The sequence below is a fragment of the Pangasianodon hypophthalmus genome, chromosome 8 (assembly GCF_027358585.1).
Source record: "Pangasianodon hypophthalmus isolate fPanHyp1 chromosome 8, fPanHyp1.pri, whole genome shotgun sequence".
Lineage (NCBI taxonomy): Eukaryota > Metazoa > Chordata > Actinopteri > Siluriformes > Pangasiidae > Pangasianodon > Pangasianodon hypophthalmus.
The window spans coordinates 15389655-15402012 of NC_069717.1; the positions used below are offsets into that span (position 1 = coordinate 15389655).

Sequence of the window (12358 nt, forward strand, 5' to 3'; positions counted from 1 at the left end):
ATATGGCCATTTGCATGACCCACCATAAAATAAAAAATTTAAGGAAACAACTGTGCTGTGAGAAGGAATTTTTGGTCCTCTCAGAGTGAGGGGTCACTGCAAATAAATACAAATCTATTTTGACTGATCACCTTTTTCCTTTGATGAAACATTTCTCTCCTCAGGGAAATGGTCTCTTCCAGCATGACTGTGCCCCACTCCCAGTGACTGAGGGCTCAGTGAATGGTGGGATGAGTATAAAAATAATGTAAATCGTATGATATACCCTTCACACTCATCAGATCTCAATCCAACTGAACACCTTGGAGTGATTTTGGAGTGGTGTGTTAAACAACTCTCTTTGTTGCATGTTTCATAGTAGTAAGTCAAGCTGCCTGGAATTGTGTTATAACCTTGAATATGTTTTGCTACTAGACCTACCTCTGTAATTCCTTTATCATCACTTTGTTTACTAATAAAGCAACACATTACTATTATCTCTCACACAGGCATGCAAAAATTCCAGCATCCCACATTCAGGGGAAAAAAGGATCAATATGATCATTATCAAAATAACACAGAATAAAACCAGGCATTCCAGATGGTGTTATTAAACTTAAATGGTTTGTGTTTTTACATATTTAAGAAGTGAATAATTGTGACAGTATCTACTGTTGAATCGATTTATTGAATTATCCTTAACAAAAGCCCACAAAATGGATTGTATTCTGGATTGTTCTGATTGTTTTGTTGGGAAAATTATATATTTGTGATGGTTTTATACATTTCACTTCCAGTACACATCAAAACAATAAAAGCGTGAAATCATAACAGGGAAGCTATCTGTTGAATGTCAAGGCCTTAAACATGTTGAATGAGAGCTTTGACTCTGAAGAGTGCATCTGTTCATACCTGTTTAATTGTGATCATCATTGAAAGACAAAAGCTGACCTTCCACTGAAGAGAAGGCTGATTAGATGTGAGATAGAGCTTCGGTGGATTCAGATGAAGCACTGCTATATACTTTTAAGCCCTGTGTGGTGGTTAGTGCTGCTGTTCAAAGCTCTAGGCTTTGGGGTTTGATCCTGATCTCGGGTTACAGTTTGTGCGGAGTTTTCAGTGTTCTCCCTGTTTTTGTTCCTTCGACCGCCCAAAAACATGCTGGTAGGTGGACTGCTAACTTGCCACTAGGAGTGAATGTGTGAGCAAACGTCCTACAGTGCATTGGTGTCCCATGAGAGGTGTGCTCCTGTGAGAGGCTCTGGGTCCTGACCAGTATAAAGCGGTTACTTGGTTATGGAGGGAAAGACAACATTTTAAGATGATTTGAGGGTAAGGACTTGATTATCCTCCTTGAATTTATGTCATTATCTGACAAATTATTCCCAAAGGTCAACAAATCCTCTCATACTGGCAGAGTGGTTTAAAAAAAAAAAAAAAAGGACAAAAAGGTTAGGTCTGGAAATACCAGGTTTGGAAATCCGTGGAACATAATGACAATAACAATAATAGGGAAGTTTCAGATAAGACAGATCACAAAAGCAAAATACAAGGAAAGGGTTTTATTCCTTATTTCATTCACCTCATTCAATTTCTCAATCAAATCTGGCCTCAAAAACTCCACACACTCATGAAGAGAACATACACACTTAGATTCGAACAGTCTAGGAGCCTATACTGAATTAGAAATGTGTGGTTTAATTGACTCTAATTTCTAAGTACAGCAAAGGAAAACAGTAACTAAGACCTGTGGTTCCCCTTAGAACGTGATGCAGTGCAACAGCTACAAGAACTGGCCGCAGCTATTTCTTACACAATAGGAAAATACCCTGGTGGTTGTTTGCATAAGAGTATATCACAGGCTAGCTATGGAAATGAGAGGGGATGAATAAATTCTAATCTCCCTACTTTAAATGGAAGAGTTTCATCATTCCACATCTCAGTCAGATCGCAGGCAAATATAGAAGCCTGGCAGCACTATATTAATAAAAGGTTATGCAAAATTCCATATTGAAGAACCCTTGGGTTTTTTTTTTCAAAAGTTCTCACTGAACAGCCAAAACAAACTTCAAACCACAGTTTACAATATCACAAGGGTTAAACAACATTATTTTTGAAAGGAAAGAAGAATAGAAGGTTTTAACATAACACATAGAGTCTTCTCCATAACACTCCCTATAATCCTGGATATATAACAACCTCAATATTCTGTTTTTACTATGAAGGCTGAGTTAGATTTATACGTGATGAAGTTGCCTACTTTACTGGACTGAAACACTCTGAAACAAATGTACCATAAAAGGTACCATATTCTTAATGAGTCAAGTCCACAATAAAGAACTCAGTTTCTTCTATAACATTTGGACAATAACAGAATAAGTGTTCAACACATTACTAAAAAAAAATCTGTTTAGTCAAGTAATGACTTGACTGCTGTCAGTAAACTTCAAGGTGACATTTCTATGAATCATGGACTAAAACTCTGGAAGAATATGGTAGGTGTTAAACAGTACATTACTTGTTGTGATGAACACAAATAAACTCCCAAAAGATGAACTATTCCTCAGACACTAATGCTCGGATTGCACACGGCTGCGTGAAAAAGGATGTTTGTTTTGGATGAGTAAAGTCTGGAAATATTAACATCTGCTTATGATAATAGTTTTCCAAAGAAAAAAAAAGTTAATAATAAAGTAAAATGCAAACAAATTGATACCAGCGCCAATGAAATTGTACCAGCACAATATTAATGCTCTGAAAACCGACCAGCTGTGCTGACAAGGAAGGCAAACAGCAGTTCATCTTTATTGATATGACTGGATAGATATGTGTGTGTGTGTGTGTGTGTGTGTGTGTGTGTGTGTGTGTGTGTTAGCTAGGACGCAGTGGAAGTGTTGGGGCTCCAGCCCATCTGATAGGCCCTCTCCAGAGTTCGCTTACAGTCCTGCATCACTGTGCTGAACACGATGTGTGGGTACTGCAGGACCAGTCTCTCCACTGTCTCCTCGTTCACCTAGAGAGACACAGGAACATGGGACAAGGTTGATTTGAACGCTAGTGTAAACATATTTGTGTGTGTATGTGTGCCTGTGTGATTTTATGTCAATCTGCAGACTCTTTGCTCATGTTTGACATTTAACACAACAACTGAAATTTAAAGGCAATCACCACTTTTACCCTGTGAGCAGAAACAGAGAAACAAATGAATACATAACTGAATGGATAGATAAATAAATGATTATATATCCAGCCCATGATGTGACCTACTGCTTCAATGTCATGCATGAAGGAAACAGAGTTCTCTGTACATTACCATTCCATTCACACAGCATCAACAGCACTACAAACCTACATCTTCTGAATAACATCACGTGTAATGTGGGACCTGGAGAGAACACAGGCGCTTTGGCTGTTCGGCGAGATAATTACCCGCGTCCTCTGAGGCAATGAGTCGAAACAACTTTCCACCCTTTAACTTTCATCTTGTACAATGTCAACAGTGTGGCATTCGGATTACAAATGAACAGCGCAATCCCCAGGGGACACTCTGTAGTTGTTCTTCATCATAGGCAATCATAAATCTTTTCAGGAGGAAAATGAATATCACAAACATTTCTATCCAGAGAAAGCTTAGACAAAGGGCAAATTCTACAGAGTGGCTTAAAATACAGACAGGTCCATAAGTATTTGGACAGTGACACAATTTTCAGAATTTTGCTTCTGTACACCACCCCAATGGATTTGAAATGGATCAATCAAAATGTCATTGAAGTGTGGACTTTCAGCTTTAATTCAAGAAGTTTAACAAAAATAGTGCATTAACTGATTAGGAATTATAGCCATGTTTTTTGTTTTTTTTTTTCTTACAGATTCCCCCCATTTTCACAGGCTCAAAAGTAATTGGACTACTGACTGATAAGCAGTTTCATGGCCAGGTTTGGCCTGTTTCCTCAATATTTCATGACAAATTATAGAGATAAAAGTTCTGGAGTTGATTCCCAGTGAATTTGCGTTTGGTAGCTGTTCATTGGGACTCTCAATATGTGGTCCAAAGAGGTGTCAACGCAAATGAAGGAGGTAATCATTAGGCTGATAAAACAAAACAGACCTATCAAAGAGATAGCAGAATCTTTAGGAATGGCCAAATCAACAATTTAAAAAGAAGGAATGCACTGGCAAGCTCAGCAACACCAAAAAGCCCGGAAGTCCTCTAAAAAAAAAAAAAAAAAAAAAAAAAAAAAAAACGCCTGACCAGTTCTGATGCAAGATTGACTTGTACCAGAATGATGGGAAGAGAAGAGTATGGAAAAGGAAGGGCTCATGATCCAAAGCATATCACATCATCTGTCAAACATGTGGAGGCAGTGTTATGGCATGGGCATGTATGGCTGCCAATGGAACTGGGTCACTTGTGTTTATTGATGTGACTGCTGTTAGAAGTGTCCTGAATTCTGAAGTGTAGGACGCCGCTTCACAGTACAGATGAATAATGACCCAAAACGTATAGCGAAAGCAACCCAAGAGCTTCTTAAGGCAAAGACACTAAATGTTCTTAAATGTCCGATGACCTCAACCCAATTGAGCATGCTTTTCACTTACTGAAGACAAACCTGAAGGCAGAAAGACCCACAAATAAGCAGCAACTGAAGGCGGCTGCACTAAAAAGCATCTCAAGGGAGGAAACTCAGCATTTGGTGATGTCCATGGGTTCAAGACTTCAGGCAGTCGTTGACTGCAAAGGATTTACATCCAAGTATTAAAAATAATTCTAATATTTATGATTGTTAGTTTGTCCAATTACTCTTGAGTCTGTGAAAATGGAGGGACTATGTAAAAAAGAAATGGCTGCAATTCCTAAACAGTTAATGTAATATGTTTGTTAAACTCCTTGAATTAAATATGAAAGTCTACACTACAATCACATCCTGATTGCTTCATTTCATCTATTGCAGTTGTGTACAGAGGAAAATTTACAAAAATTCTGTCACTGTCGAAATACTTCGGGACCTGACTGTACCTGTCAGTGCAAAAATAATGATTAAAAAATTGCATACACAGATGAGCACATCCCTGTTAAATGATATAACTAATGCTATTAACATTATCATAACACCTTGTACCGTGTATGAGTGTCATTGTGTTATCCGAGTGGTATGGAAGAAAGCGCTAGAGCTGTTATTGGTCAAGATCACACTGAAAAGTACAAATTGTCAAGGAAAATCACAAGAGACTGCAAGAATATTCATATCCAGCATGAAAATAAAAATAAATATATATATAATTAAAATAAATCTTATTCCAAATGCAAAAGAATTCTACTTTATTTCACAAAATTACATTTATGTGTTTTCTATTACACCTTGTCGATTCTTGAATCATGTGCCAGTATAAAATGTTCTCCAACATAACTACATGATATTTTTAAAAAATAAATAAACCGTTCAGTGTGTGCATTGCTGCGGCTAGAGAAGATCTATATGAAATGCCGTTCCAACAGAGATTGATGTTTTTAATCTTTCACATATCTGAAGTTGGGGTTCCTGATTTGCTGAGACTCTTCTTATTATACTTGTTCATTTTTTATCTTCAAAGACTTTAATCTCAGGATCAGAGGCCTTCTTAATCTTGTTTGACAGGCAGTGCATGCCTGTGACCAAGGACAAAGTGAAATCTAATATCCACTCACAACTGTGGCACCTTATTGTACCATACTCACCATACATGTCCTATTGTAGAGATGCCAATATTTCCACATATACATTATTTATCCAGCCTTCTGCTGAGCCAGGTCATACTGGACTGATATATTGCTCAATATCTTTATCCTGTTTTTTTTTTTTTCTTTCGCCCATCTACAGGACTTCAGAGTGCTTAAATATGCAATGTGTGAGCCATACACAATGCCCATTTTACACAGCAATAATAAGCACTGTGCACACATCACAACTTTCATAAGAGGCATTACCACAGTTTTGTTTTTATTGCTGGGTCTAAACACCCATTTTGGTGATATAAATGTACTACTGGTGTCTGAATTTGCTTTTACCAACAACTTTCCCAAGCTTCTAGCTCACTAAAACACTTCATAAAACTGACAGATCTCTGTAAGTGTTGCAGTGCAAATCCAGCTACCCTAACACTAAATGTGATTATATGAAGAGGAAAAAAGATCAAGCTAATATTAAAAGAGCTTTGAATGAAATATTTATGCCTGTTTTTAGATGAGATATAACAAACCCAACAGATTATTTCTTCATGTAGAATGTACTGTGTTTAGAGCTACAATACGACAAGTTGAAACAAAAATAAAGGGGAAGGGGTGAACGAAAAAATGTATCCAACATGTAGCGTAACAATAGCCCCTTAAAAAGAAAACAGATGTACAGATGGACACACACAGACACACAAAATATAGCTGGAGCTAAAGGCCATTGCCAAACAAATTTTGGTTAATGCTTAAAAGTGTTTTGTAGTATGGGGGGATCACACAGTGCTGGATCTCCCTAACAGCCTGCATAAACACTAAGATTTACAATGCTCTAAAGCTGCCTGCGCTCTATCCACAGCAGTAAAATGTAGAAATGTGTGAGCGAGGCTTTGATAAAGGCTGAGAGAAAGCTCAGCATTTGACTGGGACGTAGTCTGGAAGACTTGAGCTGTGATTGAATTTGAGACTTAAACTATGAAGTAAGAGGGACTTTTTTTGACAGGGACTGTATTTTATGCTGTCGTAACGTTTTTAGTCTTAAATGATCACTTAAATCACTGCACGACATAAGACAGTCTGAGGGGAATGAAATGTGCCTATTTCTTTTGGAAACCTGGACAGGCATTACCCTCCAGAATACAGAGAGCTGACATCACATTCTGGGAAATGTGCTTGATGCGTTTTGCTGGGAAGAACGCCGAGTGAGTGTGATAGACATGCTCATGCTCAAGTGATTTTTGGCTTCTGACATTTCGTCTGTATTTGTACAAATGAGAGCAGGCTAGAGACAGAGTGAACACTGCATGTTGGACAGGTTGTTTCAAATTTCGAGTCAGATGAAGAAAAATAATTAGGGTCATTTGTGTAAAACTGCCATCCTTCAGTAACCATACCCATAAATAAAGCTTGAGAGCTTCTATTACCTTTACTTTTTGAATTTAAATCCACAAACAATTTTAAATCTGTTGTAATGTAAATGGTACTTCATCTTCAAGAGGTTCTGCTGCTTGAGATTCACCACTGTGGAATTGTCCAGCAGTTTTATTGAACTATATGTGCTAAACAATAATGCTCCATTTTAGAAAGCATAATATTGCTCTTCATTTTATTATAATTCACATCCAAGTATTCAAATCATTTTTAGAATCATCCCATAAATATGAAATATCATTCCTGCATGTTACTGGCAAACAACAGATCCGTGGATGGAATTTGTTTCTGTATCTGTTTACAAAGTATGTCGTTAAGCTATGAGTGATTACAGCAGTCTCTTTTCCGTTTCTCTGACTCTCTTTTCTCTCCTGAATATTGGCTCCCTTGTCGGGTTGCACATTACTCAACTCTACAGATTTTTTTTTACTTCGAGTCTAAAAGAGATGAGGTACTAAAGTGGATGCACAGACGCAGACAAAAAAAATCCCAACAACTGACATTTAGATGAGAAGGTCTTCATCTTTAAATGTTATACTTAAATATAAGACTTATACAGGTTATGCGTGTTGAAAGCACTGTACGTTATCATCAACACTGACTACTGGACTAGACACAGAAAATGTCCTTCTGTTCAGGAAAAAAAAATCACTGAAAATATGAAAATATGCCATTTCAATTCCTGTATAACAAGAATGAGTGAAGTATTTTATAGACTCAAAAATGTTGGCATGTACAAAGAATGATTGTTAAAGTGGACAAATTTCTCTTTGATAAAAAAGAAGGAGCTTTCATTCGGCTTCTCCGTGCTGCACATCAAAGCCTTTGAGGGAGCTGAAAAACTGGCCGAGGCCTTAAATGAATTGATTTGATTATTTTGGCTGGCCTCATTTAACAGCATTCTTTCATAGCTCAAGTCTTCATATATTTTGCCCAAGGGCAGAAACGAAATCAGCAATGTAAATAGCATGCTCACAATTCCTTTCTGTAGCAAAATGAACCAAACAGAAAGGAAATAGTACAAATTCCGCTGATAATAACACTTACTGAAAAGCAGAATATAAAGGCTGGAATTGTGTCAATTCCGTTATATTCTGTATTGAATATATTAGTGGTCTAAACAATTTTTTTAAATTATTTAACCAATGACCTGAATATAGATCATTTAAAAAAGAAAAGAATTATAGATTATTATAGCACAGCACTGTTCAATTCTTGATTGTGTTCATTCTGGTCAGAAGGTGTTGATTAATTTTCTATGACAGGAAGGCTTGGCCTTTAAGTATAAGTATATTAATGTGCTTCTTTTAATATGTTCTCGTTTTTGTCAATTCTTTCACAATGACTCATATGGCAGACTCTACATAATGCAAGGCTAATAGTAAACAGAATTTTAAAAATGTGTATAACAAAGAAAAATGTATCACTGTTGATATAATGAAGGTTTCTGTAAGGAGGCATTTATTTAACGTCTGAAAGGAGTTTCGGGTGTCAGTGCTTTGAAATTGTCAGTAAATTTTCTGCCACAATGGCATAATAAGTACAGAGAACTTTGTGCTTTCCAAAAAGCTGTTTCTTTTTTGTCTTATTAACTTAAATAAAGTGATGATTATGAGGAAACGACTGTTTGTAGCTGTTATAAGGTAAATGATGACAGGAACTAACTTGTTTCACAGACATTCTACAACATTAAATGTAACTATAAACAGTTAAAAAGTATGACGTGTCATTCATTAATAAGGTAAATATTATAATCGTTGGCAAATTGTTGTGGTATAAGAGGAATAAAACACTTTGCGGCATTCTGTTATTGGAAAATAATATAATTTTGTATAGTAACATCGAGGATCACACTACCCCATCTTTGATTATCTTCCTCTAACAGCACATCATATCAAGTTTTATTTCTTATATAGCGCTGGTGGGAGTGGCCAGTTTAGCAGGTGATCTATTAATAATGTAAACAAATCCCTGTTTTGCACATGACCTCCTGTCAGCAAACAAATGGGTGGATATATAGCATTGAAGTTTTAAATTGCACACAACTTGAATGTTTGGGAATGGTATGCATGCTCAGTTTCAAAACATCAACTCATTTTCAGCTAGCAGATTTAACTCAATGACCAAGCAGATGTGGAAACCACAATGCTGAAAATGCTTGTGTTTTACTTCATTGAGCGCATCCTTGTCATTTGGGAATTTTACATGGATTTGGACTCAGAAGTGACCTCAGCACTACATCCAATGCATCATTCCAGCTCTGACATTCCAGCCACAGAATGTTAAACAGGACCTGAGGTCAGAAAGTGAACACGAACCTTACTGATGCTGTGACTGCACTCCTCTGGGTTTGCACTCCAAATCTTTTTTTCTTTTTTGCGCCCTTCCAATCAATTAATAATAATGTGACTTGGCACATCGATTGTGTATGTAATGGTTTCTTCAATCACTGAAATAATTGGATATGTTCTTGAAAAACTCATTCTTTTTGAAAACACTATGTGTAGCAATCAATATCTGCTCTCTGCTGTAAATATTGCAATCATGTTTGCACTAAAGATAAACTCTCCACAAGTGTTAAATAGCCTGAGCGATCATAAAGTCATAAAATCAGAATAGCTGGTCCAATTAGTCTTCACCTAGTAGTTTGTGTTTTTAGAGGAGAAACTCCCATAATATACTATACAATAAGGCACAAACAGATATTAAAACAAAAAAAAAAAATATATATATATATATATATATATATATATATATATATATATATATATATATATATATATATATATATACGGTAAATTGTGTTCAAGACATTGTACAATGTGTCCCATGTGCCTCCATGTATTTAAATCTACCCCTTAATCCCTTATGTCATGGTGTAATGTATAGATCGTGGACATCAGGATTTTTTCAAATCTGTGACAGGAGTCCAAAGGCAACAGCAACATCACAAATACAAGCAGGATTAAAATATTTTGCACTGGCTGTGCAGTGTGGTAATCTACAGAGTAATTTAATTTGTCTTGGGATCGTGGCTATGTAAATTATGCTGAACCGCAACAGAAAGTTGTGAGTGGAGGAGCACAGAGTTCTCAATAGTGGCACCCAAACCAGATAAATTCTCATCCTACCAATACAAGCAATAAAAATTTCATTTCAGTGCACTTTAATTATATCAAATGTTTATGGGAAAGTGATATTTCATTTTCAGAAAAAAAAAAATCTCATCTTGTTTTGACAACCCAAGTGAAAAATATCAAGGAAATTATATTATGTTTCGATCTGGGAAATATAATTTGAAAATTAGGGGTGGAATACATGTTCCATTGCTAACCTATTTTTCAAGTGAATGTCTAAGTGACTTGCTAGATAACAGGGTAGGGAAAGAGGGAGGACTAAAAGAGGTAAGGGAGAGAGGGAGGGAGGAAGAGAAGGGGAGAAAGACAGAGAGGAAGAAAGAAAGTAAGTGAGAAAGGGGGAAAAAGAGAGTGACACAGCAGGAGAGAGGTGTGAATGTACCACTGCACAATGGCCTAAAAATCCTAAAATATGTCACCTATGGCACTCGCATACCTTTTTTATATTGCAGCAAAAAGGAACTCTAGCCCACGGTGCAGCTGTGTGAGTTCCTGTCCTAGCATGCTTCGCTGGACATACTTAAGCACAGCAAGAAGTTTTCCCCAGTTACTTCTTATGTATGTTTTTCCTATGAAATGTGTTATGGTGTGTTGTGAGGTGTGATGCTGTGCGCTCGCTTTCAGAAAAGTGTTGGCCTGTTCTCCTGTTCTCCTGCTAATCAGTGTGTCAGAGTGTGCGCCTGCCGAGTGCCTGTAAAGAGTTGACCATACATGTGTCTAACACATAACAGAGTCAATTTCCAAATGAAAGCTGATCCTCTGCATTTCCATTGCCTGCAAGGCTCTGTGCTAAATACCTTACCTTATCACACCTCATCAGGCCCAGGTAGCGCAGGGACTTGCTGCTCTTAGCGATCTGCGTTGCTCCTTGGTCTGTGATTTCTTTACACCATCCTGCATCCACGGTCTCTATGGTGCTGCTGTACTGCCCAATGGCTATCAATGCTACACAGAGAGAGAGAGAGCATTAATGGCCCAGGCCTACAACAGATGTCTAGTAGTAGTAAGTCTTCATACATGAATGGCTGGAAACCATCATAAACACAAAAGAGCCCACAAATGACAAGGCAATACTGCATCATTAAGATGATAAAGATCACTCCTCACACATATTTCCCCAGTCTGGCCCGTGGTTTGCTCTAAAGCCTTTCTGACTCACTTGACTGCTCACCAAAAGTCTGTGGCCATTACCAAGAATTTTTTTTTTAATCAACAAAAATTCCACTTTGTCAAATGATAGTTCTGAAGTCATAAATTTTCACTGGCAGAAGAAAAATCTATTATTTGCAGTGGTTTATACCACAGCACTGTTGAATTCTCGATTCTGATTGGTGGAGCATAATGATTAATCTTCTATAACAGCATGCCTCTAATGTAGCGTCTGCTGCATCACAGGTTTATAGTAATGCGCTTATTCTAATATGTTATTGTTTCTATAGTAACAACTCATTCACAGGGACGTGTATAGTAGGCACTCACGTAATTTAAACTTAACAATAAACAGATTTAAACACGTGTCAGCGCTTAGAGGTAAGCCTGTTCCATTACGGGTTCTGCCACAGAAGATCTTCAGGACAGAGTGCTTTAGTTTCTCAGTTATGTGACAAGAATCATTTTGTTGGTTTAATAAATTGAAGAAAGAAAAAAGCTGATTTATCTTGGTTTAGTTTTTTACATCACAAAAACCTGCAATTTTAACAGGGGTGTGTAGACTTTTTATATCCTCTGTAAGTGTTTACATGTATTTACAATCTTAGAAAAAAAAGTTATTTGGATAGTTAAGGGTTCTTAGCTTCCTAAAGGGAATGTACTTAGAACCTTCTGTAAAAAGGAAATGTTTAAGATTCCACAAAAAATGCTGAAGAACCCTTAAGGGTTCTGGATTACAAAAAGAGTATATATTTGAGTGAAATATATAGCTGATCGCTGATTAAATAAATTTTCTTATTAGTGGATTCAGACTTTTGGAGCCTTCAGTTGGGCAGCTGTTGATGCTACTCAAGTATGTGTGTATGTACAGACATATACATATTCGTAGCTGGAGCAAAAAAAAACAAAACAAAACAGAGAGCGTGAGCGTGAGCGTGTGTGTGTGTGTGTGTGT

The 12358-nt window shown here is 37.0% G+C and overlaps 1 protein-coding gene across 2 annotated transcripts in view; it reads right to left on the reverse strand.

Moving 5' to 3' along the window:
• Positions 1-1526: 1526 nt before the first annotated feature.
• The window catches only part of fbxl17 (F-box and leucine-rich repeat protein 17), a 222970-nt gene continuing 212138 nt past the window's right edge, over positions 1527-12358 (reverse strand). For both annotated transcript variants that reach the window (XM_026916757.3, XM_026916766.3), the window contains exons 9-10: positions 11057-11199; positions 1527-2992 (exon numbers count right to left, since the gene is read on the reverse strand). In XM_026916757.3, coding sequence (XP_026772558.1) covers positions 2855-2992; positions 11057-11199 — 281 coding nt within the window. In that variant the 3' untranslated portion in view covers positions 1527-2854. The remainder of the gene's footprint in view (positions 2993-11056; positions 11200-12358) is intronic.